The 24,412-nt window shown below is 36.8% G+C and overlaps 2 protein-coding genes across 2 annotated transcripts; both read right to left on the reverse strand.

Moving 5' to 3' along the window:
- Positions 1 to 2,342: 2,342 nt before the first annotated feature.
- LOC127367305 (macrophage mannose receptor 1-like) lies at positions 2,343 to 15,115 on the reverse strand. The gene is made up of 9 exons (XM_051407058.1): positions 15,031 to 15,115; positions 14,598 to 14,645; positions 13,137 to 13,541; positions 12,046 to 12,381; positions 5,587 to 5,634; positions 4,683 to 5,087; positions 3,395 to 3,730; positions 3,203 to 3,291; positions 2,343 to 3,064 (listed from the first exon to the last, which is right to left on the reverse strand). Exons 2-9 carry the CDS (start codon positions 14,632 to 14,634, stop codon positions 2,948 to 2,950), a joined length of 1,773 nt encoding a protein of 590 aa, XP_051263018.1. The 5' UTR covers positions 14,635 to 14,645; positions 15,031 to 15,115; the 3' UTR covers positions 2,343 to 2,947.
- A 1,964-nt stretch (positions 15,116 to 17,079) lies between these two features.
- On the reverse strand, positions 17,080 to 22,748 carry LOC127367513 (macrophage mannose receptor 1-like). The gene is made up of 6 exons (XM_051407408.1): positions 22,635 to 22,748; positions 21,834 to 21,881; positions 19,157 to 19,561; positions 17,912 to 18,247; positions 17,718 to 17,806; positions 17,080 to 17,579 (listed from the first exon to the last, which is right to left on the reverse strand). Exons 2-6 carry the CDS (start codon positions 21,868 to 21,870, stop codon positions 17,463 to 17,465), a joined length of 984 nt encoding a protein of 327 aa, XP_051263368.1. The 5' UTR covers positions 21,871 to 21,881; positions 22,635 to 22,748; the 3' UTR covers positions 17,080 to 17,462.
- Positions 22,749 to 24,412: the final 1,664 nt, after the last annotated feature.

The following is a 24,412-nucleotide window of genomic DNA, read 5'->3' on the forward strand; positions in this document are numbered from 1 at the left end:
ATGAGCTTCTTTTATTATAAAATTATTACTATTAGAGAGAAAATTAATCACCAACTGCCATCAACAGTTATCAGTGGCTCTCCAAGTTCAGGGACTTCTGCCAATGTAAACTTAGATATATATTTAGACTGTTTTTCTGCTATTGATCTTCATCAGTTAACTTCAATCATTTCTTCATCGAAGCCATCAACCTGTCTGTTAGACCCGATCCCAACTAGGCTGCTTAAAGAAGTTGTTCCCTTTATTGGCACTTCTTTACTGGATATGATTAATCTTTCTTTATTATCAGGATATGTACCACAGTCCTTTAAAGTAGCTGTAATTAAACCCCTTCTTAAAAAGCCCACTCTTGACCCAGGGGTTTTAGCAAACTATAGACCAATCTCTAACCTCCCCTTCCTCTCTAAGATTCTGGAGAAAGTAGTCGCCAAAGAGTTGTGTGACTTTCTACATAACAATAGTTTATTTGAGGATTTTCAGTCAGGATTTAGAGTTCATCATAGCACAGAGACAGCTCTGGTTAAAGTTAATAATGACCTTCTGATTGCTTCTGAAAATGGACTTGTCTCTGTACTTGTATTATTAGATCTTAGTGCTGCATTTGACACCATTGACCATAATATTCTTTTACAGAGACTTGAGCATCAAACTGGCATTAAAGGAACCGCACTAAGCTGGTTTAAGTCATATTTATCAGATCGCTCGCAGTTTGTACATGTTAACGATGAATCTTCAATAAATACTACAGTTAGTCATGGAGTTCCACAAGGTTCTGTACTTGGACCAATACTATTTACTTTATATATGCTCCCTTTAGGCAACATTATTAGGAATCACTCCATTAACTTTCACTGTTATGCAGATGATACGCAGTTATATCTATCAATCAAGCCCGATGAAATTAATCAATTATCTAAATTACAAACATGTCTTAAGGACATAAAATCCTGGATGACCTGCAATTTTCTGATGTTAAACTCAAAAAAACAAAATTCTTGTTCTTGGCCCCAAAAACCTTAGAGACTCACTGTCTAAAGATATAGTTACTCTAGATGGCATTAACTTGGCCTCTAGCACCACTGTCAGGAATCTTGGAGTTATCTTTGATCAGGATTTGTCATTTAACTCCCACATAAAGCAGACCTCTAGGACTGCCTTCTTTCATTTACGTAATATTACAAAAATTAGACACATCCTATCACAGACAGATGCAGAAAAACTAATCCATGCATTTGTTACTTCAAGGCTGGATTACTGCAACTCTTTATTATCAGGTTGCCCCAATAAGTCTATTAAAACGCTCCAATTAATTCAGAACGCTGCAGCATGAGTACTGACAGGAACTAGAAAAAGAGTTCACATCTCTCCTGTACTAGCTTCTCTGCATTGGCTCCCTGTAAAATGTAGAATAGAATTTAAAATCCTCCTCCTCACCTATAAAGCTCATCATGGTCAGGCCCCTTCATATCTTAAAGAGCTCATAGTACCCTATTACCCCACTAGAACACTACGTTCTCTGAATGCTGGGCTACTTGTGGTTCCTATAGTCTCTAAAAGTAGAACAGGAGCCAGAGCCTTCAGTTACCAAGCTCCTCTCCTGTGGAACCAGCTTCCAGTTGTGGTTCGGGAGGCAGACACCCTCACCACATTCAAGAGTAGGCTTAAGACATTCCTCTTTGATAAAGCTTATAGTTAGGGCTGGATCAGGTGAGTCCTGAACCATCCCTTAGTTATGCTGCTATAGGCCTAGACTATCGGGGGATTTCCCATGGTGCACTGAGCTACTCCCTTCCTCTCTCTTTCTGCACTCATTCATGTCCCTTTAATGCATGTTACTTACTTCACTTCTTCCCCGGAGTTCTTGTGCTTTCTCGTCTCGCAGGTTCTTGTCGATCCTTGTGGAGCCTCCTGCCATGGTCCTGCTGGATTGCCATTGCCAATACTGTTGTTGCTGTGCACCTGTCTGTCTGTCTGTCTCTCTCTCTCTCTCTCTCTCTCTCACCCCAACTGGTCGAGACAGACGACCACCCACCTAGAGCCGGAGGATCTGTCCTAGGTTTCTGCCTTTTAACAGGCAGTTTTTCCTTGCCCTTGTCGCCAAGTGCTTGCTCATGGTGGTACTGTTGGGTCTCTGTAAATAATGTTTTAAAGAGTTCGGTCTAGACTTGCTCTATTTGAAAATTGTCCTGAGATAACTTCTGTTATGAATTGGCGCTATACAAATAAAATTGAATTGAATTGAATTGAATTGAACTTGCTGTTACCATGGTAATCACAAATCATGGTGTCGTTGAATCAATCAGGACTAAAATCTTCAGGTTTACAACTTTAATTGGTGCCATACAGACTCACTTTGTAACAAAACAGTCTTCATGGGTCAACTTGATTATGGGTCACTTTATCTCACAGTCAATCCAAACCCTCCAAAACATTTATAACATGACAAAGCAAAAATGTAATTCTCAGCAATTAAGACACACAACCTTAAAATCAACACAGCTTTCCAATGCCTGCTACATACAAACATACAATGGAAGAAGACGGTGCCCATTATTTTTTGGATTAATAATTAAGTCTTTAAAATTTCCAACAATAGCCAAAAGAATCCCTTAAGATTTCTTTAAATCCGAGGTCAGGGTCTTCAAATGTTGCTTAACAAAGCCCCAAATTATTTATTTTGTGGACACATAGGCCAAAAAACTCTAATAATTGATTCATTGACCTATAATTTCAGATTTACATGTTTGTGCATCAGGCATTATTGATTACATAGTTACTCAGCAAACAATATAAAATCTTAAATCAATGTGCAGCATGCTACATAAAGTCAAATGATCTCATGTTATATTGGTATCCTCTATTCGCTGCAGTGTTATTACATACACAAATTACTTGACTAACAACACAAAAACATCTATCATTTAGTAGGTCTACAAACAACAATATATTAACCATGTGGAATGCATTGAGGTCCTGTGAGTTTGTCTTCCTCCTGTTTTGTGGGCTGAATCTTCCATTGCAGATTGAAGTCAGTCCATCCCTGACTTGTTAGCACTTCACCTAGCTGAGGAGGAATCAAAGAAATATTCATTTTATCTCTAATTTGTTGTGACATCCTCTTTAGTTGTAGACTGTAGTTTCCTTTTGATTTTGTTCATCCTCTGTCATTTTACATCTTCAGAAAACAGAGAAAGAATTTTACCTGCTGGAGGATCTGGGCGTTGGTAGCTGGATCGGTTATGTCAGCATCAGTCTGAATCTTCATCCTCACCGCGGTCTTCAATTTTAAAACTGAACAGTACAACAAACATGCAGTCACAAAAAAAAGAAGCAGATGCATTACATTTTCATTGATAAAATACCAAATAATTTATTTGTGTTGTTGAATGGTCACCTTGATGGCAGATGAAAGGGAACTTGTCCAAACAGGTGATGTCATTCCATTCATGCAGATTACTCTCGCCTATACAGAACTGGTTACCACCATAGTTGTCTGGCGATATCTCGTTCCAGATTTGGAAGGAGCTTTGGGTGTTGTCAGACCAAGTCCATGGCACTCGATACAGACCAATCCAAACTTTGGCTGATGCAGTAGAACAGACCTCATTGTTTTCTACGATGTTCTCGATCATAGGAAGGTCTGTGTAGTGTTCTCTGCAGTATGCTTGAGCATCATTCCATGTTTTCTCATCCGAGATGAACACATAGGTTTTCTCTGTTTGGTTTGTAACTGCAATAGACAGAAATGAAGCCAGTGTTATGAATTATTGTTATTGTTTTGTCACAGTTGTCTTCTTGGTGTAATGAGGCTACATCCAGGTATAGTTAGGACTGGGCGATGTGGAATTATTTGTTTTTGTCTTTCCAGGATGTAAAAAAATGTCAACATTGTGATAATGAAGAATTTAAAACTTGCAGATAAAGTTTATTTTCAGCCTAAAAACAATATAGCTGGTAGTTGGCTTAATTTGTTTTCTAGAGTCATGTCAGCCCTGTAAACTGTGGTGTGATTAGTTAAATGCACTGTGTGGTGACTCCCGTTGTCCCCGCCTGTCTCAGGCTATCGTTCGCATAAGGACTCTTCATGTTAATACAAGCTCTCATTTTGTCTTTTGACACAACGCTAAACTCTGATGTGAGAGGTACGGCCATGCTCTGCTAATGCTGACGTTCCATAGCTTAGTGGGAAAATATGTTTTGCATGTGCTTAACGAAGACAACCACCTGCAAGGTGGTGCAGGTATTTTATTATTAGTTCTCAACTATGTTGCACAAAAGTATAAGTCAGTCATCTTTTAGTCTTAGTTACATTTTGTTGGTGTAGGTATCACTGGGACTCCAAAGAGTGATTCGTTACTTTGTGGAATTTAAGTTTTTTAAACATTACTTAAATCATCACATCTCTCCTCCAATCAGTTCCTGTGACTGTAACCTGATATCCCTGATGGGCCCTTTACCAGGTAAAAAAAATAACTCCAGGTCGCTAACATTGATCATATTCTTTTTCACTACACTTGGACCTGATGGTTCTCTGAACCTCAGTGTGGTCTGTCTGGAGACACAATGAAGAAAGAATAAAGTTGTGGAAGGGACCTATTGTTGCATTCTTAGAAAGAAAACCCACTTGAGTCTGTCCCTGACACATTAAGTCAGTAAGTAAAATCCATAATATCTTTTCTTACCATCGTAACAAACAAAACTCCTGAGTGAATGACAGCCTGTGTCATACCATTTTCCATTAGTGTCCATGATAACACAGTTGGCATTTGCCATGTAACTGTTTGGTTGCCCTACATTCCAGTTGTGGTAACCAGTTTTGCTTGTTTGACCAGTCGCTGACCATCTCCAGGAGTTGGTGTCATTGCCCATGGATTCCTTCCAGGATTTTGGGTCATCCCTCAGTCCTATCCATGCCCACGAATAGGAAAAATCAGGTTTTAGCCTGCTTATGTCATCCATGCTTTCAATGGTGGCCAGGTCAGTGTATTTCTCTCTGCAGTAATGCTGAGCTTCGGTCCAGCTCATTAGCTTGTTAACATAGTGGTACTCTCGCAGGGGGAACTGAGAGCAGGAGTTGAAGCTGCATCCTGAGGGTTGATGATAGAGGACATATTTAGTATTTAGTGAATCGTTTACAATTAGGTGAAGAATTAGACAACTTTCCAATGAACAATGAACTGTGACGAAAATATCTTTTTTTTTATCTTCCTTGGTTCAACAGATATGTATCCATAAAGGCTATTTTAGAATAAACTAAAATAAATATTATTTGTTCTGATTAAGTTTTCGTGTTTTCTGTTCTAACAGAAGCTGATTCAACAGTTATTATTAGTATTTTAAAGACATGATATTTTGATTTCTGCAGAAAATAACAGCCAGTGATGATAATAATTCCTCATTTTGTTCTTTTATCAGTCAAATAAATCTCTGTCCCCTGTTTATATATTATGTCTGTTTGTACTCTTGGGACTCTTTTAGGCTGTATGACGCAACAAGCTTACAATACGGTGGCATGGTGCATGCAAACTGAAAATCAGATCACACATTTCATCCATGAAATTAAATTAATGACAAACTTGACCTTACCAAAGAAGAGGAGAATCATAGTCACGTAAAAATCCATTTCTGATTTTACTGCAAAGAAGAAGAAAAAAGGTAAATAATACACGCATGACCACACAGGTGTTTCCAGTTGCTCTGGTTGATTTGGACTTTGGCTCTGGTTGAAACTGGGAGAGGCTGGAAATAATGTAAGGTGACCAAACTTTATAAATGAAAGTATGATAAAAATGCAGTCCTATTTAACAAAATAGGAGAAAGAGGAAGATGTCACACACAAAAAAAGTGAAAACACCTGTGTGCTTTGTGTAGAGAGCCACCTTTAAACACAACAAAGTAAGTACAAAGATATTGGTAGTGCACCTTGTATTTCTGGGAACATATATTAAATATTAAAATATTAATAAATATTAAAACTGGAACACTTTCACCAACACTCCAACGTATAATCAAAACCTGCTTCCCACTGAAATAAAATAATTGAAATGCTGTTCTAATAACATTCACATGTAAAGCAAACTTATCCCAGCTTATGTTTAGATGTGTGTACCTCTTTTGCCCTTCAAATCAACAAAGCAATGCTTACGATTTTCTGATCAAAAAGAAGCTTCAGATTAAAGCAAGTTCATTTCAACAATAACTTATGTGAAAAAACAGGAACAACTTTATTAATTCAAAGTTAATTCAAAAACTCACAGCAGTTCAATGTTTAGCTGCCCCCCTCTACCAGCTCTTAAATATACAAACGGATGATTTTTCCCCTGCAGTCCTTGTTTATCGTAAAGGTGCAATGATTTTCTTACAAATTCCTTGTAAATATAAAAGTATACTTACAAGTTTAGAATCCAGCTGTTGAATGTTGAGACCTTGCAGAAATATAGTACACATATATAGAGAGTATACAGCCCTTAGAAAGATGAGCCACACACTATTTTCATATGCAAAGTGTGACACTGGTAAAAGTCATTCTTTGGGGGTTGTTCATATCATGATTGTGAGACCAATGCAGACCAATAATTTAGAACAGCTGATTAAAAAAGTCATTTTTTCCTCATTTTGTTCAAGTTTAGAATAAACAACAAAATAGATCAATAGGAGAATAATAATTACAAGGCTGTTGCAGTGCAATGCAACATATGAATAATTATAATACAATATAATATAATTAATATAAGGCAGTGGTGAACAGATTAATCTTAAACCTTGATTGGGGGTTGTTGAAAACCTGCCATGCAAAATCGTAAAACTGGTATCAAAAATTGCATTGTGTTTCCTTTCCTTGTGATCCTTGAATTTAAGATGCCAGCAGCATGTGAAATCTGTCTCTGCACAACTTGAGGTTCCTGACTTTCCAAAGACACAGAAATGCATTAACATTATGTGGACACCCAGACTTCACAACCATATGTGATTGTTTACACATTTCATTACAACACCAGAAGACAGGAAATAAGTAAGCAAATCTTGTTGAGCTGATTTCTTATGCAAACGAGTGATATGAAAAGTATATATGTCCTTGTGTATGACAGTGAAAGTCAAGAGCGAGAGAGAGAGAGAGATTATTAACATTCAAAAAAGAATAGCTCAATTTTGGTTACATCTTAAAGTTAGCCCCCTAGACACACTGAGATTTCAGGCACTACAAACCTAAGATCTGAACCTTCAAAAGTGTCCCTTGTGTCAGCTGGTCCTGAGACTAAATAACACCCAACAATGATCAACCTCAGACCAGTACTGCTTTCTAACCACTAATCAGAGTAAACCAAATTATTAGATTAAAAAAGATGCTTATCTGGAACATTGGACAAACCAAAACTCAAAACTAATTATATTTGCTGTGCATATTAAGTTGAAATGTATACAATTAGAGACAGAGAGAGAACCGGGTCATAACCTTTCACTTTTAGTCCTTTCCATTCTCATTTTACATCTGATTTGCAACATCAGTACTCCATCACCATCACTTTTCGTAGCCGATAATGTCAGATTTAAAATACAATTGCAGGCTGTTGGGAAGTGTTACATACTTAAAAACTAAAAGTTGGATTGTTGCGACAGTGGATTGGGCTGCAGATGGCTGTTCAATGTTTTTGGACTTCAAGGTGTACAAAAAACACTGCTTTCCTTTAGCAAAAACATAAGAAAAACACTTTTCATCAATTAATCAATTTGTTTTGAGTTTTGGTTTGTTTAAGATCTTGGGTTTGTAGTGCCTGAAATCTCAGTGTGTCTAGGGGGCTAACTTTAAGATGTAACAACAACTGAGGTATTCTTGGAATGTTAATAATGTTAATAATACCTCTCTTTCTCTTTCTCTTCGTCTCTTCGTTTGAATAAGAAATCAGCTCAACAAGATTTGCTTGCTTTTTTCCTGTCTACTGGTGTGAAGTGTGGGAGTCCACATAATGTTCATGAATGTCAGTTTCTTTGGAAAGTCAGAAACCTCAAGTGCTGCAGAGAAAGATTTTACATGCTGCTGACGTCATAAATTCAAGGATTAGTTCCCTTCTTGTTATTGGAAAGAGCTGTCCTTTTTGATCGAGATGACTGAAAACACAATTCAACATTTCAAACCCCCAGACAATTTGAGGCCTGCTCAAACTAATATGACAAGTCTATTATGTTCATGTTCATATGACATAGAGAGAGTGAGAGAGAGAGAACTGGGCTTTAACTTTTCCTTTCCATTCTCATTGTACGTCCCATTTGCAACATCAGCGCCACATCACCTACATCGCAAACAACACTTAGCAAATTGTCATTTTAAAACATTAAAATATATGTGCAAGCTTTCCATAGGTCTGGGAAAGTTGAAAAAGTTATAAAGTTTTAAATTGAATTCACAAAAGTCTTGAATTATTTATCATGTTTTTCGTACACGTGTTACACACTTACATATTAAAAGTGGGATTGTGCTGCAGGAGGCTGTGAGTGTTTTTTGGAGTTTAAGGCGTCACTTAGGGATGTCACAATACCAAAAATGTTGTTCAGTCAGGACCACTTTTGTAAAAAGAACTTTTATTTCCAAAGCAGAATATTACATTTGGCAGTATGGCTCTGTTCTGGGACCTCCCTGCCCTTCCATATGCATACATGGAAACGTTTAAGACAAGGAGAGCAGCAGCAGAGACCCCCCAGGGTACAGAACAGAGCAAGCATCAACGACAATCAGAAAATGATATTGATTAATTAGATACAACATAAAAAGGAGGAGCTGGGGTGGAGGTGGGTTGCAAAACGGCTTGCAGAGGAAGCAACAAAGTTGGGCAGGCTAAAGCAGATTAAATAAGGCGCCCTGAATGACATTTGCCAATTGGATGCTTGAGGGAATCAGCTGAGCCATCAGCTGATGTGTGTTTACAATTAGCTGTGATCAGCTGATGTAGCTGGAATTGAGAGCTGAGCTTGACTTTGTGGCCTGCCTGAACTAACGCTGTGCTTAATTAGTCGGTACCAATACCAATGTAATTCCACGATTCTCCATACCAACTCTATACCTCAATAAAAATGACCCAATCTAGTTATGATATCATCTCATAATCCTATAGCCAAAAAGCAGATTCCCCTGAAAACAAAAAAAGGTATGCAACATTTCCAGATACATTATTTAAACAGTATGATTTGTTAAAGGACTCTGAAAATCAGTCCAAAGTGTTTAAATGTCCCCATCTTTAAATTTTCTTGGTAGTTAGTGTTGCTTATAACAAATAGTTTCTGGAGGGTTCATCTTGATCAGGCACAAGCAGCCTTTTGGAACGCCCTCAGTTGTGTGTGAATGCATGTACTTTATAGGTGATATGGTGATGCTTATGAGGTGAATACCACATTGTACTACCCACTACAATAAACTAAACAATGGGAAGATACATTATGTGGCAAACACTGTACATACTGCTGTAACAAACTGCTTCCATGATGCTGACAGCCTCCTCTTTTCATTGTCACGTCATTTGTTACATTTTCAAGAACTGTTGAGTTGAGCTGCAGGCCGCGCCCCTCTATGCCTGAGTGCATGAGGTGAGGGTGTGTCTCAAACCAGATGTTGGTTTAGTACTTATTTTTGAGATTAATTTCTAGTAGTTAAAAATTAAGTATTTGAGCTTGGGTTATGGTGATTGATTATGGTTTCTACATTTTCTTAAAGGCCTATTTGTGTTTGTATTAAAGCTTTTCACCTGCTATTGGCCTCGGCAACTTTCAAATAAAAGAAAGAAAGCTGAATCTTGGTCATTGAGTGAATTCCAGTAACAATCTTCTGAAGCAAGCTGCCTTTTCAAGTGGGGGCAAACTGAATGTTAAATCTCATGAGTGAGGGCCACTTGACAAAAAGACACTGGTGTTTTTAAACATTTTAATTCTGTTATTTTGTGTTAATTTAGTGAACAGGCAAAACACTACAAGTCAAAACAGAAAAGATATTATATATGGAGGACTTTAGAGGTCCTGCAAATAAACCACATCATTAATTATATATACTTATATCAGGATACTTATAAGTATATAATTATATCTTAAAACATGTCTAGCGTAGAGAACCTAAACATAGACAATGTAACAAAGCTAGTGATAAAGTGATATGGTAATAAAGTAAAATCAGTCAGTAACAACCTACAGAGTATATATGTACAGGGATTGTTTTGCAGGTGTCAGTATAAAAAAAGTAAAACAATAGAGTAAAATAAAATAACTGAAGATAAAAGTGTTTAGAGTCTAATAAAACCCTGCCATACATTTTATATTTATAAACTTTTATACATGTGTTCTCAGGTCTTAGAAACACCTCTGAATAATATAATGCAACGTAGTACTGAATTAACAAGACCTGTATTATGTAGGCATTATAAAAGTAGTCTTTATGACAGAATTGTATTGGATTGCATTAGATTACACAGTTGTGCCAAATATAGCTGCCACTGAGTATAAATGCATACATTCATATTCGGGCTCTTGCTGTGTCAAAAAAAACTGCAGTACATTCAGGGTGCTTGGATAGTTCGCCTGGTTGAGCTGGTACCTCATGTGGGGGGGGGCTGAGTCCTTGCTGCAGCTGCCATGGGTTTGAATCTGACCTCACTCTACCCCCTTTCCTGTTGGTCTACAGCTGTCCATCTGGTAAAGGGAATCACTACAGTGTCAGTAATATTTAGATAATATTATCTTCTTCTTGTCTTCTTGTTTTTGGACTATCAGCTATTTGTGGAAGTTTAACTGTGACTTGTTATAATCTGTAACATTTTTAATGAAATCAAGCCCTGTTTTTATGCTTTTTATGATAAACATTTTTCCTCAATAGCCATTAAATGTATTTACATATTAACATTACTGTACCAGTTTGTCTTATGTTGTATTTCTGATTCTGATTTCAGTTTAGCATTGAAGTGAACTTGCTGTTACCATGGTAATCACAGGTATCGTTAAATCAATCAGGACTAAAATCTTGAGGTTTACATCTTTAATTGGTGCCATACAGAGTCACTTTATAACAAAAAAGTCTCCATGGGTCAACTTGATCTCACAGTCAGTCCAAACCCCCCAAAACATTTATAACATGACAAAGAGCAACAATATAATTCTCAGCAATTGAGACACACAACCTTAAAATCAACACAGCTTTCAGTTACCTGCTACATACAAACATACAATGGAAACAGACTGGTGATTAATGACTGAATTAAATATTTATTTATTATTATAATTATTATTTTTTTATTAATCATTTGGTCTTTAAAATTTATGAAAATAGTAAAAAGAATCCCCTTAAAATGTCTTCAAATCCAAGGTCACAGTATTGTAGTATATCATTACAGTACAGTATATACAGTATATAATTTCAGCTTTACATGTTTGTGCATCAGGCATTATTGATTACATAGTTACTCAGCAAACCATATAAAATCTTAAATCAATGTGCAGCATGCTACATAAAGTCAAATGATCTCATGTTATATTGGTATCCTCTATTCGCTGCAGTGTTATTACATACACAAATTACTTGACTAACAACACAAGAACATCTATCATTTAGTAGGTCTACAAACAACAATATATTAACCATGTGGAATGCATTAAGGTTCTGTGAGTTTGTCTTCCTCCTGTTTAGTGGGCTGAATCTTCCATTGCAGATTGAAGTCAGTCCATCCCTGACTTGTTAGCACTTCACCTAGCTGAGGAGGAATCAAAGAAATACTCATTTTATCTCTAATTTGTTGTGACATCCTCTTTGGTTGTAGACTCTAGTTTCCTTTTGATTTTGATCATTTTACATCTTCAGAAAACAGAGAAAGAATTTTACCTGCTGGAGGATCTGGGCGTTAGTAGCTGGATCGGTTATGTCAGCATCAGTCTGAATCTTCATCCTCACCGTGGTCTTCAAATTTAAAACTGAACAGTACAATGACCATGCAGTCACAAAACAAAGAGGCAGATGCATAAGATTTAATAATAGATAAAATACCAAATAATTTATTTGTGTTGTTGAATGGTCACCTTGATGGCAGATGAAAGGCAACTTGTCCGAACAGGTGACGTCATTCCATTCATGCAGATTACTCTCAACTGTACATAACTGGTCACCACCATACTTATTTGGTTGTCCCTTTTTCCAGATTTGGAAGGAGCTTTGGGTGTTGTCAGACCAAGTCCATGGCACTCGGTACAGACCAATCCAAACTTCGGCTGATACTGCAGAACAGACCTCATTGTTTTCTACGATGTTCTCGATCATAGGAAGGTCTGTGTAGTGTTCTCTGCAGTATGCTTGAGCATCATTCCATGTTTTCTCATCCGAAATGAACACATAGGTTTTCTCTGTTTGGTTTGTAACTGCAATAGACAGAAATAAAGCGTTATAATAAATTATTATTTTTCTTGTGTCACAGTGTTCTTATCTGTGTAATGAGGCTACATCCAGGTATAGTTAGGACTGGGCGATGTGGAATTATTTGCATTTGTCTTCCTAGGATGTGAACAATGTCAACATCAGGAGAATGAGCTCTCGTTTTGTCTTTTGACACAACGCATTATCTCTGATGTGAGAGATACGGCCATGCTCTGTTAATGCTGACGTTCCATAGCTTAGTGGGAAAATATTTTTTGCATGTGCTTAACGAAGACAACCACCTGCAAGGTGGTGCAGATATTTTATTATTAGTTCTCAACTATGTTGCACAAAAGTATAATTCAGTCATCTTTTAGTCTTAGTTACATTTTGTAGGTGTAGGTATCACTGGGACTCCAAAGAGTGATTTGTTACTTTGTGGGATTTAAGTTTTTTAAACATTACTTAAAGAATCACATCTCTCCTCCAATGACTTCCTGTGACTGTAACCTGATATCCCTGATGGGCCCTTTACCAGGTAAAAAAAATAACTCCAGGTCGCTAACATTGATCATATTCTTTTTCACTACACTTGGACCTGATGGTTCTCTGAACCTCAGTGTGGTCTGTCTGGAGACACAATGAAGAAAGAATAAAGTTGTGGAAGGGACCTATTGTTGCATTCTTAGAAAGAAAACCCACTTGAGTCTGTCCCTGACACATTAAGTCAGTAAGTCAAATCCATAAAATCTTTTCTTACCATCGTAACAAACAAAACTCCTGAGTGAATGACAGTCTGTGTCATACCATTTTCCATTAGTGTCCATGCTAACACAGTTGGCATTTGCATTTTTACTATATGGTTGCCCTAAATTCCAGTTGTGGTAACCAGTTTTGCTTGTTTGACCAGTCGCTGACCATCTCCAGGAGTTGGTGTCATTGCCCATGGATTCCTTCCAGGATTTTGGGTCATCCCTCAGTCCTATCCATGCCCACGAATAGGAAAAATCAGGTTTTAGCCTGCTTATGTCATCCATGCTTTCAATGGTGGCCAGGTCAGTGTATTTCTCTCTGCAGTAATGCTGAGCTTCAGTCCAGTTCATTAGCTTGTTAACATAGTGGTACTCTCGCAGGGGGAACTGAGAGCAAGAGTTGAAGCTGCATCCTGAGGGTTGATGATAGAGGACATATTTAGTATTTAGTGAATCATTTACATAAATTAACACAATTAAAACCAATTACAGTGGTGGTTGTGGCTCAAGTAACCAGGTGGGTTGTTCAATTCCCGGCTCCCCTGTACAGTCAGAGTGTTTGCTATTGTCTAATTTTCCTTCATACCACATACTTTCCTTCAGAATTTGCATAGGCGACATTTAAATTATTGGTAAAAAACAAAAAAAAGTAAAACACTAATAAATAATGGGATTAATCGCCTTCAGTAAGGTTTTCTTGTTGCTTCTCAAAAGTTTACTCAAAAAAGATAAGGGCAATAAGGTTACAGTAGGACCTTTTAATTTGTCATCTTTCAGTACATTCTTTTATGTCAGACGTTTTGGGTCATCATCAGATCGTAACTTTCTTAAGTTGCAACTGCCAGTGATCTCACATGGGTAATACCTACAGGACATCACCCATAATGTTCGGTCTCGACCTGCTCTGTTTGAAAAGTGTCCTGAGATAACTTCTGTTATGAATTGGCGCTATACAAATAAAATTGAATTGAATTGAAAATAATGCCCCTGGGTTTACAAAATGCACACTGAGTTAATCAGCCCTCTTGATTAAATACACAGATTATTATCATCCCTAGGCCATCCTAGAAAAAGAAAATCAGCTTGCAAAACACTACAGAATGATGTGGATTTAGAAGATAAGATATTCCTTTATTGATCCCATGTAGGATTAATTTAAGAAGTGGGTATACACAAAGCAGACTGAAAAGTATGTGAGTATACTTGGTACAGCCTGCACTACACCACTGGTTATGTCTTCAGTCCTTTTTACTTTACATTTCAGAATTTCACAATTTTTGTGCTCATTCATTTTTAACACTTTTTATATACTTATTAAAAGCTGATTTAGTGTTTGTAGATATTTTTTTAATTCAGTACACAATTGTTGTCTTCCGCTAAAGATAACTGCCAGTTAATTATTTAATAATTGTTCTTCCTTTTTTTAAATCTCATCTCACACATTTATTCGATGTGAATGACAAACTTACCAAAGAAGAGGAGAATCAGAGTCACGTAACAATCCATTTCTTATTTTACTGCAAACAAAAAGGAAATAGGTAAATAAAACATGCATGACCACACAAGTTCAATTCAATTCAATTCCATTTCATTTTTATCACAGCAATTCTTAACAAAAGTTATCACAGGACACCTTTCAAATAGAATACTATTTACAGAGACGCAACAGTTCCCAGTTAAAATCCAGTTGTTCTGGCTGATTTGGACTTTTGCTCTGGTTGAATATGGGAGAGGCTGGACATTATTTAAGGTCACCAAACTTCATGAATGAATAGATGTGATAAAGATGCAGTCCTATTTAACAAAATAGGAGAAAGAGGAAGATGTCACACTCCTGAAAAAAATAAGTGAAAACAAGTTGTGTATAGAGCCCTGTAAATATAAAAGCATAAAAGTACTTACAAGTTTAAAATTCCACCATTGAATGTTGTTATGAGGTTGAGATCTTCCAAAAATACAAACCTTCACATGGGATGGTAAACTTCGTCTATCACCCTCAGAGAAACATTACACATTGATACTATTTTCATATGCAAAGCGTGACTTTGGTGAAAGTCATTCTTTGGGCGTTGGTTAATCATGATAAAGATTAGGGTTAATTTAGCATAAAAACGTCATCTTTTTCATCGTGTTTTATTTGGCGAAGTCAAGTTTTGCAGGTTACTTTACATAGGACATAAAAGTCTTCCGACCAGTCAAAGCACTTTTGCACTACATGCCACATTCACCCTTTCATATAGTCCATCGAACAGAAACTAACTCATTCAGGCACATTTACACACCAATGACTCAGCATCGGGAGCAATTTAGGGCTCAGTATCTTGCTCAAGGATACTTCAACATGCAGCCGGAGGAGCCAGGGATCGAACCAACAACTCACAATTAGTGGACGACCTGCTCTACCTCTGAGCCACAGTTGCCCATGCGTGAGGCAGTATAAAAAGACAATCAAGTTAATTTAATATGATTTTGAAGAGTAAAATAAAATAGGATGTAAAAATAAAAGATAAAACAGATAAAATAGGAGAATAAAAGTTTTAGCACAGTTACCGTGCAGTGCAAAATATGAATAAATTGTTAATAATTAAATAATAATAATTACTTATTTATATAGCACCTTTTAAAAACAAATGCTTTGGCAGACAAAGGTAAGGTAATGGTAAGAGGTGGACAGGCGCTTTAAGGTAAAATTTGGTGTGTTGGCGATTCAACCCTCAGCTCCACCCCCCACAAGGGTCCTTGGGCCCCAAATTTCTCCCGATGCTGTGTCATCAGTGTGTGTGTGTATGTGTGTGTGTGAATGGGTGAATGTGACATGTACTGTAAAGGGCTTTGAGTTGTCTGATGACTGGAAAGGTGGTAAGTAATTAAGTGCAGTCTATTTACCACTCAGCAAGAAGCGAACTAATCCTTGAACTGATAATGTCACATAAGACATTGAGGCGCTCTCAAAGACATCAGTGTTTTTTGTAGTCTCATGTGAATTCTGGTATCACCCTGTGCAGAGAGTATTAACTTCATGATAATGGCTCATGGCACAATAATAATCATTCTACTAATTTAGCTGAATTTTGGTTTTATGAAGCTTTACGAAGATAAGATTTTTGACTTTCCAAAGACACAGAAATACATCAACATCATCGAGGCAGACACTCACAGTTTAGTTTTATAGTAGTAGTATATTTAAGTTTTATAACTATGTTTGGGAAGAAAGACCACGCCTCTCACTTGTCTCATTTCCGCTCAAAATGAACTGAAGCACACCATATCCGTTCACTCCCCCCTGAACCCTTTCTTTTATCCATTATGTGCAATAAACCTTTCTACTTCCATATGTTCATTGCCGTGGTCTTTTCTAGTGAAACACCCGTATGGGATTGTGGATCGTTTCATTCCAACACCAAAAGACAGTAACTCTTGTAGGTGTGATTTCTTATTCTAACCAGTCATTGTAAATTGATTGGTGTCTCGGCTGCTGCCGAATTTGCTTTTGTTTGACCTCAAGTTAAGCTCCCCATGGAAGTCAGGTGATGTACTGCACTTTTATTGAATTAAACACATTATTGCGTCTAATTTGAGCTGTAATTGCAAGCTTTCTGCAGTGCTAGAAAAGTATTAAAAAGCAATGAATACATTTTTCTTGAAAAAGGCATTAGAATTTCATCCTAAATATGTTTTCGTGTCTTCTGTAGGATATAATGTCGGCTATAAAATATTTTTGCATCCAATCGTAGGCTGGTGGGCGGCATTACTCGCTAACAAATGAAATCAGACCCTGTTTTTGATATGCATTATGTCCTCAATGTATTTACATTCAATAATTATCTTACTACATATCGTTTGTGACCAGCTTTTAATAATATCAAGTTTGTTTGGCTGCACTGTAAACAGATACACCATGTATGTATTTGTATTTCTGATTCGGATTTCGGGTTAAGTATTAAAGTGAACTTGCTGTTACCATGGTAATCACAGGTGTTGTCGAATCAGTCAGGACTAAAATCTTGAAGTTTACAACTTTAATTGGTGCCATACAGACTCACTTTGTAACGAAAAAGTCTTCATAGGTCAGCTTGATTATGGGTCACTTTATCTCACAGTCAATCCAAACCCCCTAAAAAACACTTATAACATGACAAAGAGCAAAAATGTAATTCTCAGCAATTAAGACACACAACCTTAAAATGAATCAATGTGCAGCATGCTTCAAAAAATCTAATGATCTCATGTTATATTGGTATCCTCTATTCGCTGCAGTGTTATTACATACACAAATTACTTGACTAACAACACAAGAACATCTATCATTTAGTAGGTCTACAAACAACAATATATTAACCATGTGGAATGCATTGAGGTCCTGTGAGTTTGTCTTCCTCCTGTTTTGTGGGCTGAATCATCCATTGCAGATTGAAGTCAGTCCATCCCTGACTTGTTAGCACTTCACCTAGCTGAGGAGGAATCAAAGAAATATTCATTTTATCTCTAATTTATTGTGCCATCCCTTTTAGTTGTAGACTGTGGTTTCCTTTTGATTTTGTTCATCCTCTGTCATTTTACATCTTCAGAAAACAGAGAAAGAATTTTACCTGCTGGAGGATCTGGGCGTTAGTAGCTGGATCGGTTATGTCAGCATCAGTCTGAATCTTCATCCTCACCGCGGTCTTCAATTTTAAAACTGAACAGTACAACAAACATGCAGCCACAAAACAAAGAGGCAGATGCATAAGATTTAATAAAAGATAAAATACCAAGTCATTTATTTGTGTTGTTGAATGGTCACCTTGATGGCAGATGAAAGGGTACTTCTCCAAACAGCTGATGTCATCCCATTTATGCAGATTATTCTCGCCTGTACAGAACTGGTTACCACCATAGTTATTTGGTTGTCCCTGTTTCCAGACTTGGAAGGAGCTTTGGGTGTTGTCGGACCAAGTCCATGGCACTCGATACAGACCAGTCCAAAATAGGGCTGATGCTGCAGAACAGACCTCATTGTTTTCTACGATGTTCTCGATCATAGGAAGGTCTGTGTAGTGTTCTCTGCAGTATGCTTGAGCATCATTCCATGTTTTCTCATCCGAGATGAACACATAGGTTTCCTCAGTTTGGTTTGTAACTGCAATAGACAGAAAGGAAGCGTTATAATAAATTATTATTTTTGTTGTGTTACCACATTACACTCTGAGCAATGAGTCCACAATCACTTCCTGTGACTGTAACCTGATATCCCCGATGGCCCTTCACCAGATCAAAATAACTATTTTTCTCTACACTTGGACCGTATGTCTCTTTGAACCTCATTGTGGTCTGCCCAGAGCAGATGGAATGAAGGGGCAGGCAGGGAGCCTTATAATTATTGGTAAGACTCACCATCCCAACCTGTTGATGCCTTAATTACATTAGAAGTTGTACATTGATATGGCACATAATGGCAATATGAGAAAGGGTCCTGTGTTCCCTGTGTTTAGGGTTAGGGTAGGCGGTTAGGGAACAGAGGACCCTTGGAACATAGATGCACTCCTGATGGAGAACTGTTTGAAACAATTGAACATGAAAGTTGTTTTTTTTCATCTGACTAAACATGACACAAGCTGATGAAAACAGTGTGTAGGGAGCAGAATTTAAATCTAGGAGGGGTTCAACGTCTTCTCTGAACTTGGCGCAGACCAAGAAACTACTTGAATTAGTGCCATTCTTTGTAAGAAAACACTGATGTTGAAGAGCCACTTCATACAACATAATTGTTTTCTACAAAGGTATTGGAAGATGCAAGCTTATTTTAGCTTTTGCTCACATCAGTCCTGCTCACGAGTCTCCATCTGCACATTCATTGTTCTCCTGATTGGAAATGTTGTGGTCGTTTGTATTAAAAAATATTCATTTTCTGACATTTCACCAACTATTTATTTATTATCTTAAAAACTCAAGATTAGATGGATACGGTTAATCAATAAAAATGATTATAATTGTGGCAAAGCCTCAGTCCTGTAGCTGTGACATTTTCCAAGAACAAATATTTTCTTACCATCGTAACAAACAAAACTCCAGAGTGAATTACAGTCCGTGTCATACCATTTTCCATTAGTGCCCATGCTCACGCAGTTTGCATGTGACCATTCACCGTTTGGTTGCCCTACATTCCAGTTGTGGTAACCGGTTTTGCTTGTTTGACCAGTCGCTGACCATCTCCAGGAGTTGGAGTCATTGCCCATGGATTCCTTCCAGGATTTTGGGTCATCCCTCAGTCCTATCCATGCATAGTTATAGGAAAAATCTGGTTTTAGCCTGCTTATGTCATCCATGCTTTCAATGGTGGCCAGGTCAGTGTATTTCTCTCTGCAGTAATGCTGAGCTTCGGTCCAGCTCATTAGCATGTTGACATAGTGGTACTCTCGCAGGGGGAACTGAGAGCAGGAGTTGAAGCTGCATCCTGAGGGTTGATGATAGAGGACATATTTAGTATTTAGCGAATCGTTGAATTAACGTTGAAAAACATGAATTCTAATTATAATTAAGCAGTTGGTGCGTGAGTATGTGTGTAAATTTCACGGACATGGCCGCGACCACGTTCCGACCTGTTCTAGTTAATGCTGTAAATTCCACCAGAAGCTCCACAGCATGGTCTATTTTTGACAGAAGCTGTGACCCACTCATGTCAAGCAGCACAGAGCAGATCGCACTGGCAGGAAGTCACAGAAAGAGAAATACTGCGTGCAGACTCCGGATCGATTTCACGCTACATAAACATTTTGGCACCAGGCCAGAAGTCACATCAGTCACACGCAGGTTAAATAAGATTTTAACCGGAGAAAAACACTGTTTGGTATCATTTTTCAGGACAAAATACCAGAGTAAACAACGCTGGCAGGCAACACACTCTGCGGACACTGTCAAAGCATTTCAAGGTAGTCCAGAAAGCATTGTATGAATACAAGTCCATTTCGCGTTTAATATAATTTTAAGGGTTTTAAAGAATAAATATCCAAAAACATTAACTTGTGATCTCTATCAAAAATTATAATACAATATCATTAAATCCAAGCGACTCATTCACATTGTTTATGAACTTGTGGTAAATGTCCTGAATGAGACCTGCCAAAGTTGGCCAGTATTGCCTAAACAACATCATTAATTTTATTTCTGTCAATAAAAGTTAGTCATGATATTAATAAAAAATATGGTAAGTCAAAATGTTGCCTTACTGGTGGCTTTTGGGTTAAGGCACTGAAACATTTATTGTATTCAATCAGATTCTAATATACAATATACATTTGTGATGATGCTTGGTGAAACTGTATATATATATATATATATATAAGTTACACTATATATAGACTTATAGTGAAATTTGTAGAAAACAATTCTAATTTGTATTACAACATCAGTATTTGGTAAAATTGGGTTAATCTTTCTTCTTCCAAGCAAGGTCAGTCTGTCGATCAGCCCACCACTTTGGTCAAGCCTAAAATGTCACAATAACTATTTGATGGATTGCCTTGAAATTTTCAATCTTCAAATTTGACAATCTTCATGGTCACCAGAGGATGAATCCTTATGATTTTGGTGATCTGCTGACTTTTTATGAAGCATTAAATACTGGTTGGTTTATGACCAAATACCAGTAAAAGTAACATCATTACCATCACCCACAGCTGTACTTTGTCCTAAGCACAAGTATGAGTGCCTGAAGTGCAAGATGGCAATCATGATACATATTATACCTGCCAAACATCTTCATGTTATCATTATCATTGTGAGTATATTCGCATGCTGACATTGTCATTTTGCTCAAAACACTACTGTGAATAGGTACAGCCTGACAGAGCTAGCATTTTTCAATTTTTAAAGATATTGTGTAATTTTCCTTCATTACATGCACTGTCCTTCAGAATTGACATAAATGGCATTTTAAGTATTGGTGACTTTATTCCTCAATAGAAAGTGATAATAATTGGATTAATCCCCCTTTTTGAGGTTTTCTTGCTGTTGCTCAAGACCTTTTCTCAAAAAAGACAGAATCAACTAATAACAATAAGACCCTTTAATTTGTTATCTCTCAGTACATTATTTTTTAAGATCAGAACATTCTTCCACTCAGTTCTCATGTGTACTATCTACAGGACACCACCCACAATGTTCCTGGGAATGCAAAACGCAGTCAGCTCTCACGAATAATTAAACAGATGACGAAAACTTTCAAACTTTTGTCAAAGAGGTTATGTCTTAACGTCGTATTAACTTAAGAGATTTCAGTTCAATTTGGTGAAATATTATACAACTTTTTGATGAACAATGAACCTAACTGTGACAAAAATATCTTATTTTATCATCCTTAGTTAAACACATATGCATCTATAAAGGCTGTTGTAGAATGAACTAAAATAAATATTGGTTTTGCTCATTAAGTTTTTAGGTTTTCTTTACTAAGTGAAAGCTGATTCAACAATTAACTGATATTTTAAAGATTTTATATTTTGATTTCTGCAGAAAATAACAGCCAGTGATGATAATAATTCCTCATTTTGATCTTTTATCAGTCAAATAAATCTCTGTCCCCTGTTTATATATTATGTCTGTTTTTACTCTTGGGACTCTTTTAGGTTGTATGACGCAACAAGCTTACAATACGGTGGCATGGTGCATGCAAACTGAAAATTAAAATACACATTTCATCCATGTAATAATGAAAAACTTTATCTTACCAAAGAAGAGGAGAATCATAGTCACGTAAAAATCCATTTCTGATTTTACTGCAAAGAAGAAGAAAAAAGGTAAATAATACATGCATGACCACACAGGTGTTTCCAGTTGCTCTGGTTGATTTGGACTTTGGCTCTGGTTGAAACTGGGAGAGGCTGGAAATAATGTAAGGTGACCAAACTTCATAAATGAATAAGTATGATAAAGATGCAGTCCTATTTAACAAAATAGGAGAAAGAGGAAGATGTCACACACAAAAAAAGTGAAAACACCTGTGTGCTTTGTGTTGAGAGCCACCTTTAAACACAACAAAGTAAGTACAAAGATATTGGTAGTGCACCTTGTATTTCTGGGAACATATATTAAATATTAAAATATTAATAAATATTAAAACTGGAACACTTTCACCAACACTCCAACGTATAATCAAAACCTGCTTCCCACTGAAATAAAATAATTGAAATGCTGTTCTAATAACATTCACATGTAAAGCAAACTTATCCCAGCTTATGTTTAGATGTGTGTACATCTTTTGCCCTTCAAATCAACAAAGCAATGCTTACGATTTTCTGATCAAAAAGAAGCTTCAGATTAAAGTGGAAATTCATTTCAACAACAACTTTATGTGGAAATTCAAGAACAGCTTAGTTAATTCAAAAACTCACAGCAGTTCAATGTTTAGCTGCCCCCCTCTACCAGCTCTTATATATACAAATGGATGATTTTTCCCCTGCAGTCCTTGTTTATCGTAAAGGTGTAATGATTTTCTTACACATTCCTTGTAAATATAAAAGTATACTTACAAGTTTAGAATCCAGCTGTTGAATGTTGGTACAAGTTTGAGACCTTGCAGAAATATAGTACACATATATAGAGAGTATACAGCCCTTAAAAAGACGAGACACACACTATTTTCATATGCAAAGTGTGACATTTGTAAAAGTCATTCTTTGCGGGTTGTTAACTTTGTGAATGTCCAACCTTTCCTTGTGATCCCTGAATTTAGGATGTCAGCAGCATGTGAAATCTGTCTCTGCACAACTTGAGGTTCCTGACTTTCCAAAGACCGAAGAAATTCATTAACATTATGTGGACACCCAGACTTCACAACCATATGTGATTGTTTACACATTTCATTAAAATAAGCAATAAAAAAAAAAAATGAGCAAGCAAATCTTGTTGAGCCTATTTGTTATTCAAACAAAGAAACGAAAGAGAAAGAGGAAGACAGAGAGAGATTATTAACATTACAAAAAAGAATACCTCAGTTGTGGTTACATCTTAAAGTTAGACCCCTAGACACACTGAGATTTCAGGCACTACAAACCCAAGATCTGAACCTTCAAAAGTGTCCCTTGTGTCAGCTGGTCCTGAGACTAAGTAACACCCAATAATGTTCAACCTCAGACCAGTACTGTTTTCTAACCACTAATCAGAGTAAACCAAATTATTAAATTAACAAAAGATGCTTATCTGGAACATTGGATAAACCAAAACTCAAAACTGATTATATTTGCTGTGCATATTAAGTGGAAATGTATAAAATTAGAGACAGACTATCACTTGTCGTAGGCGGTAATGTCTTTAAAATACAATTGCAGGCTGTTGTTACACACTTGGAAGTGTTACACACTTAATTATTATTGTGTTAAAAACCAACAAACATGACGCTAACTTGAGAGGGATAAACCAACCCATTGGCCAGCAATGTAGCATTGTGTCGTCCTATATAAATACCATCTTATGTGAGAGAAAATGTGTGTATATTTTGGACACATGGTTTACATCTTTCCCTGGGTCCTCTGAATATAATGTAGTATAATACTGAATTAACAGTTCTTTTACAGTGTAAACAAACTGAACAGTATGAGCATCATAAAAGTAGTTTTGTACAGACTTGTATTAGATTGTACAGGTGTGCCTAATAAAGTGGCAGTGTCAAAACAAACTCAAGTTTACCTGAGTTTTATGTATGATGAGCTTCAGAAATACACCACATATAAATGCAGTACATTCATCTTCATTGTAAAATGGTAATTAAGGAAACTGGATTCAGTTTTCAGAGTTTTATTAGTCTGAACTTTTCATACAAATGTACATCATAATCTGTACTCAAACATCTTTCCCATACAATTGTGTTTACTTTGTAGTTTCCTTTTGATTTTGTTCATCCTCTGTCATTTTACATTTTCAGAAAACAGAAAGAATTTTACCTGCTGGAGGATCTGGGCGTTAGTAGCTGGATCGGTTATGTCAGCATCAGTCTGAATCTTCATCCTCACCGTGGTCTTCAATTTTAAAACTGAACAGAACAATGAACATGCAGTCACAAAACAAAGAGGCAGATGCATTACATTTTTATGGATTATTTGCGATGTTGAAGGGCAGATGAAGGGTTTCTTGTAATGACAGTTATCATCTGTCCCTTTATGTAGACTAGTCTCAGCTGTACAGAGCTGGTTACCACCACAGGTATTTTGGTGAAAGTCATTCTTTGGGCGTTGGTTAACCATGATAATTGTTAGGGTTAAGTTTTGCAAGCTGCTTTACGTGGGACATAAAAAGGGATTAAGAAAAGAAG

Source organism: Dicentrarchus labrax, unplaced genomic scaffold (genome assembly GCF_905237075.1).
Source record: "Dicentrarchus labrax unplaced genomic scaffold, dlabrax2021, whole genome shotgun sequence".
NCBI classification, from domain to species: Eukaryota; Metazoa; Chordata; class Actinopteri; family Moronidae; genus Dicentrarchus; species Dicentrarchus labrax.

Excerpts from the sequence above, each read along its gene's own strand:
- LOC127367305 (XM_051407058.1), bottom strand. The coding sequence starts at position 14,634 with ATGGATTGTTACGTGACTCTGATTCTCCTCTTCTTTG. Across the intron at positions 12,382-13,136 it reads GAGTTTTGTTTGTTACGATG|TTACAAACCAAACAGAGAAA; the intron begins GTAAGAAAAGAT and ends TGTCTATTGCAG. Across the intron at positions 3,065-3,202 it reads ACGCCCAGATCCTCCAGCAG|CTAGGTGAAGTGCTAACAAG; the intron begins GTAAAATTCTTT and ends ATTCCTCCTCAG.
- LOC127367513 (XM_051407408.1), bottom strand. The coding sequence starts at position 21,870 with ATGGATTTTTACGTGACTATGATTCTCCTCTTCTTTG. Across the intron at positions 19,562-21,833 it reads TATGATTCTCCTCTTCTTTG|GATGCAGCTTCAACTCCTGC; the intron begins GTAAGATAAAGT and ends ATCAACCCTCAG. Across the intron at positions 18,248-19,156 it reads GAGTTTTGTTTGTTACGATG|TTACAAACCAAACTGAGGAA; the intron begins GTAAGAAAATAT and ends TGTCTATTGCAG.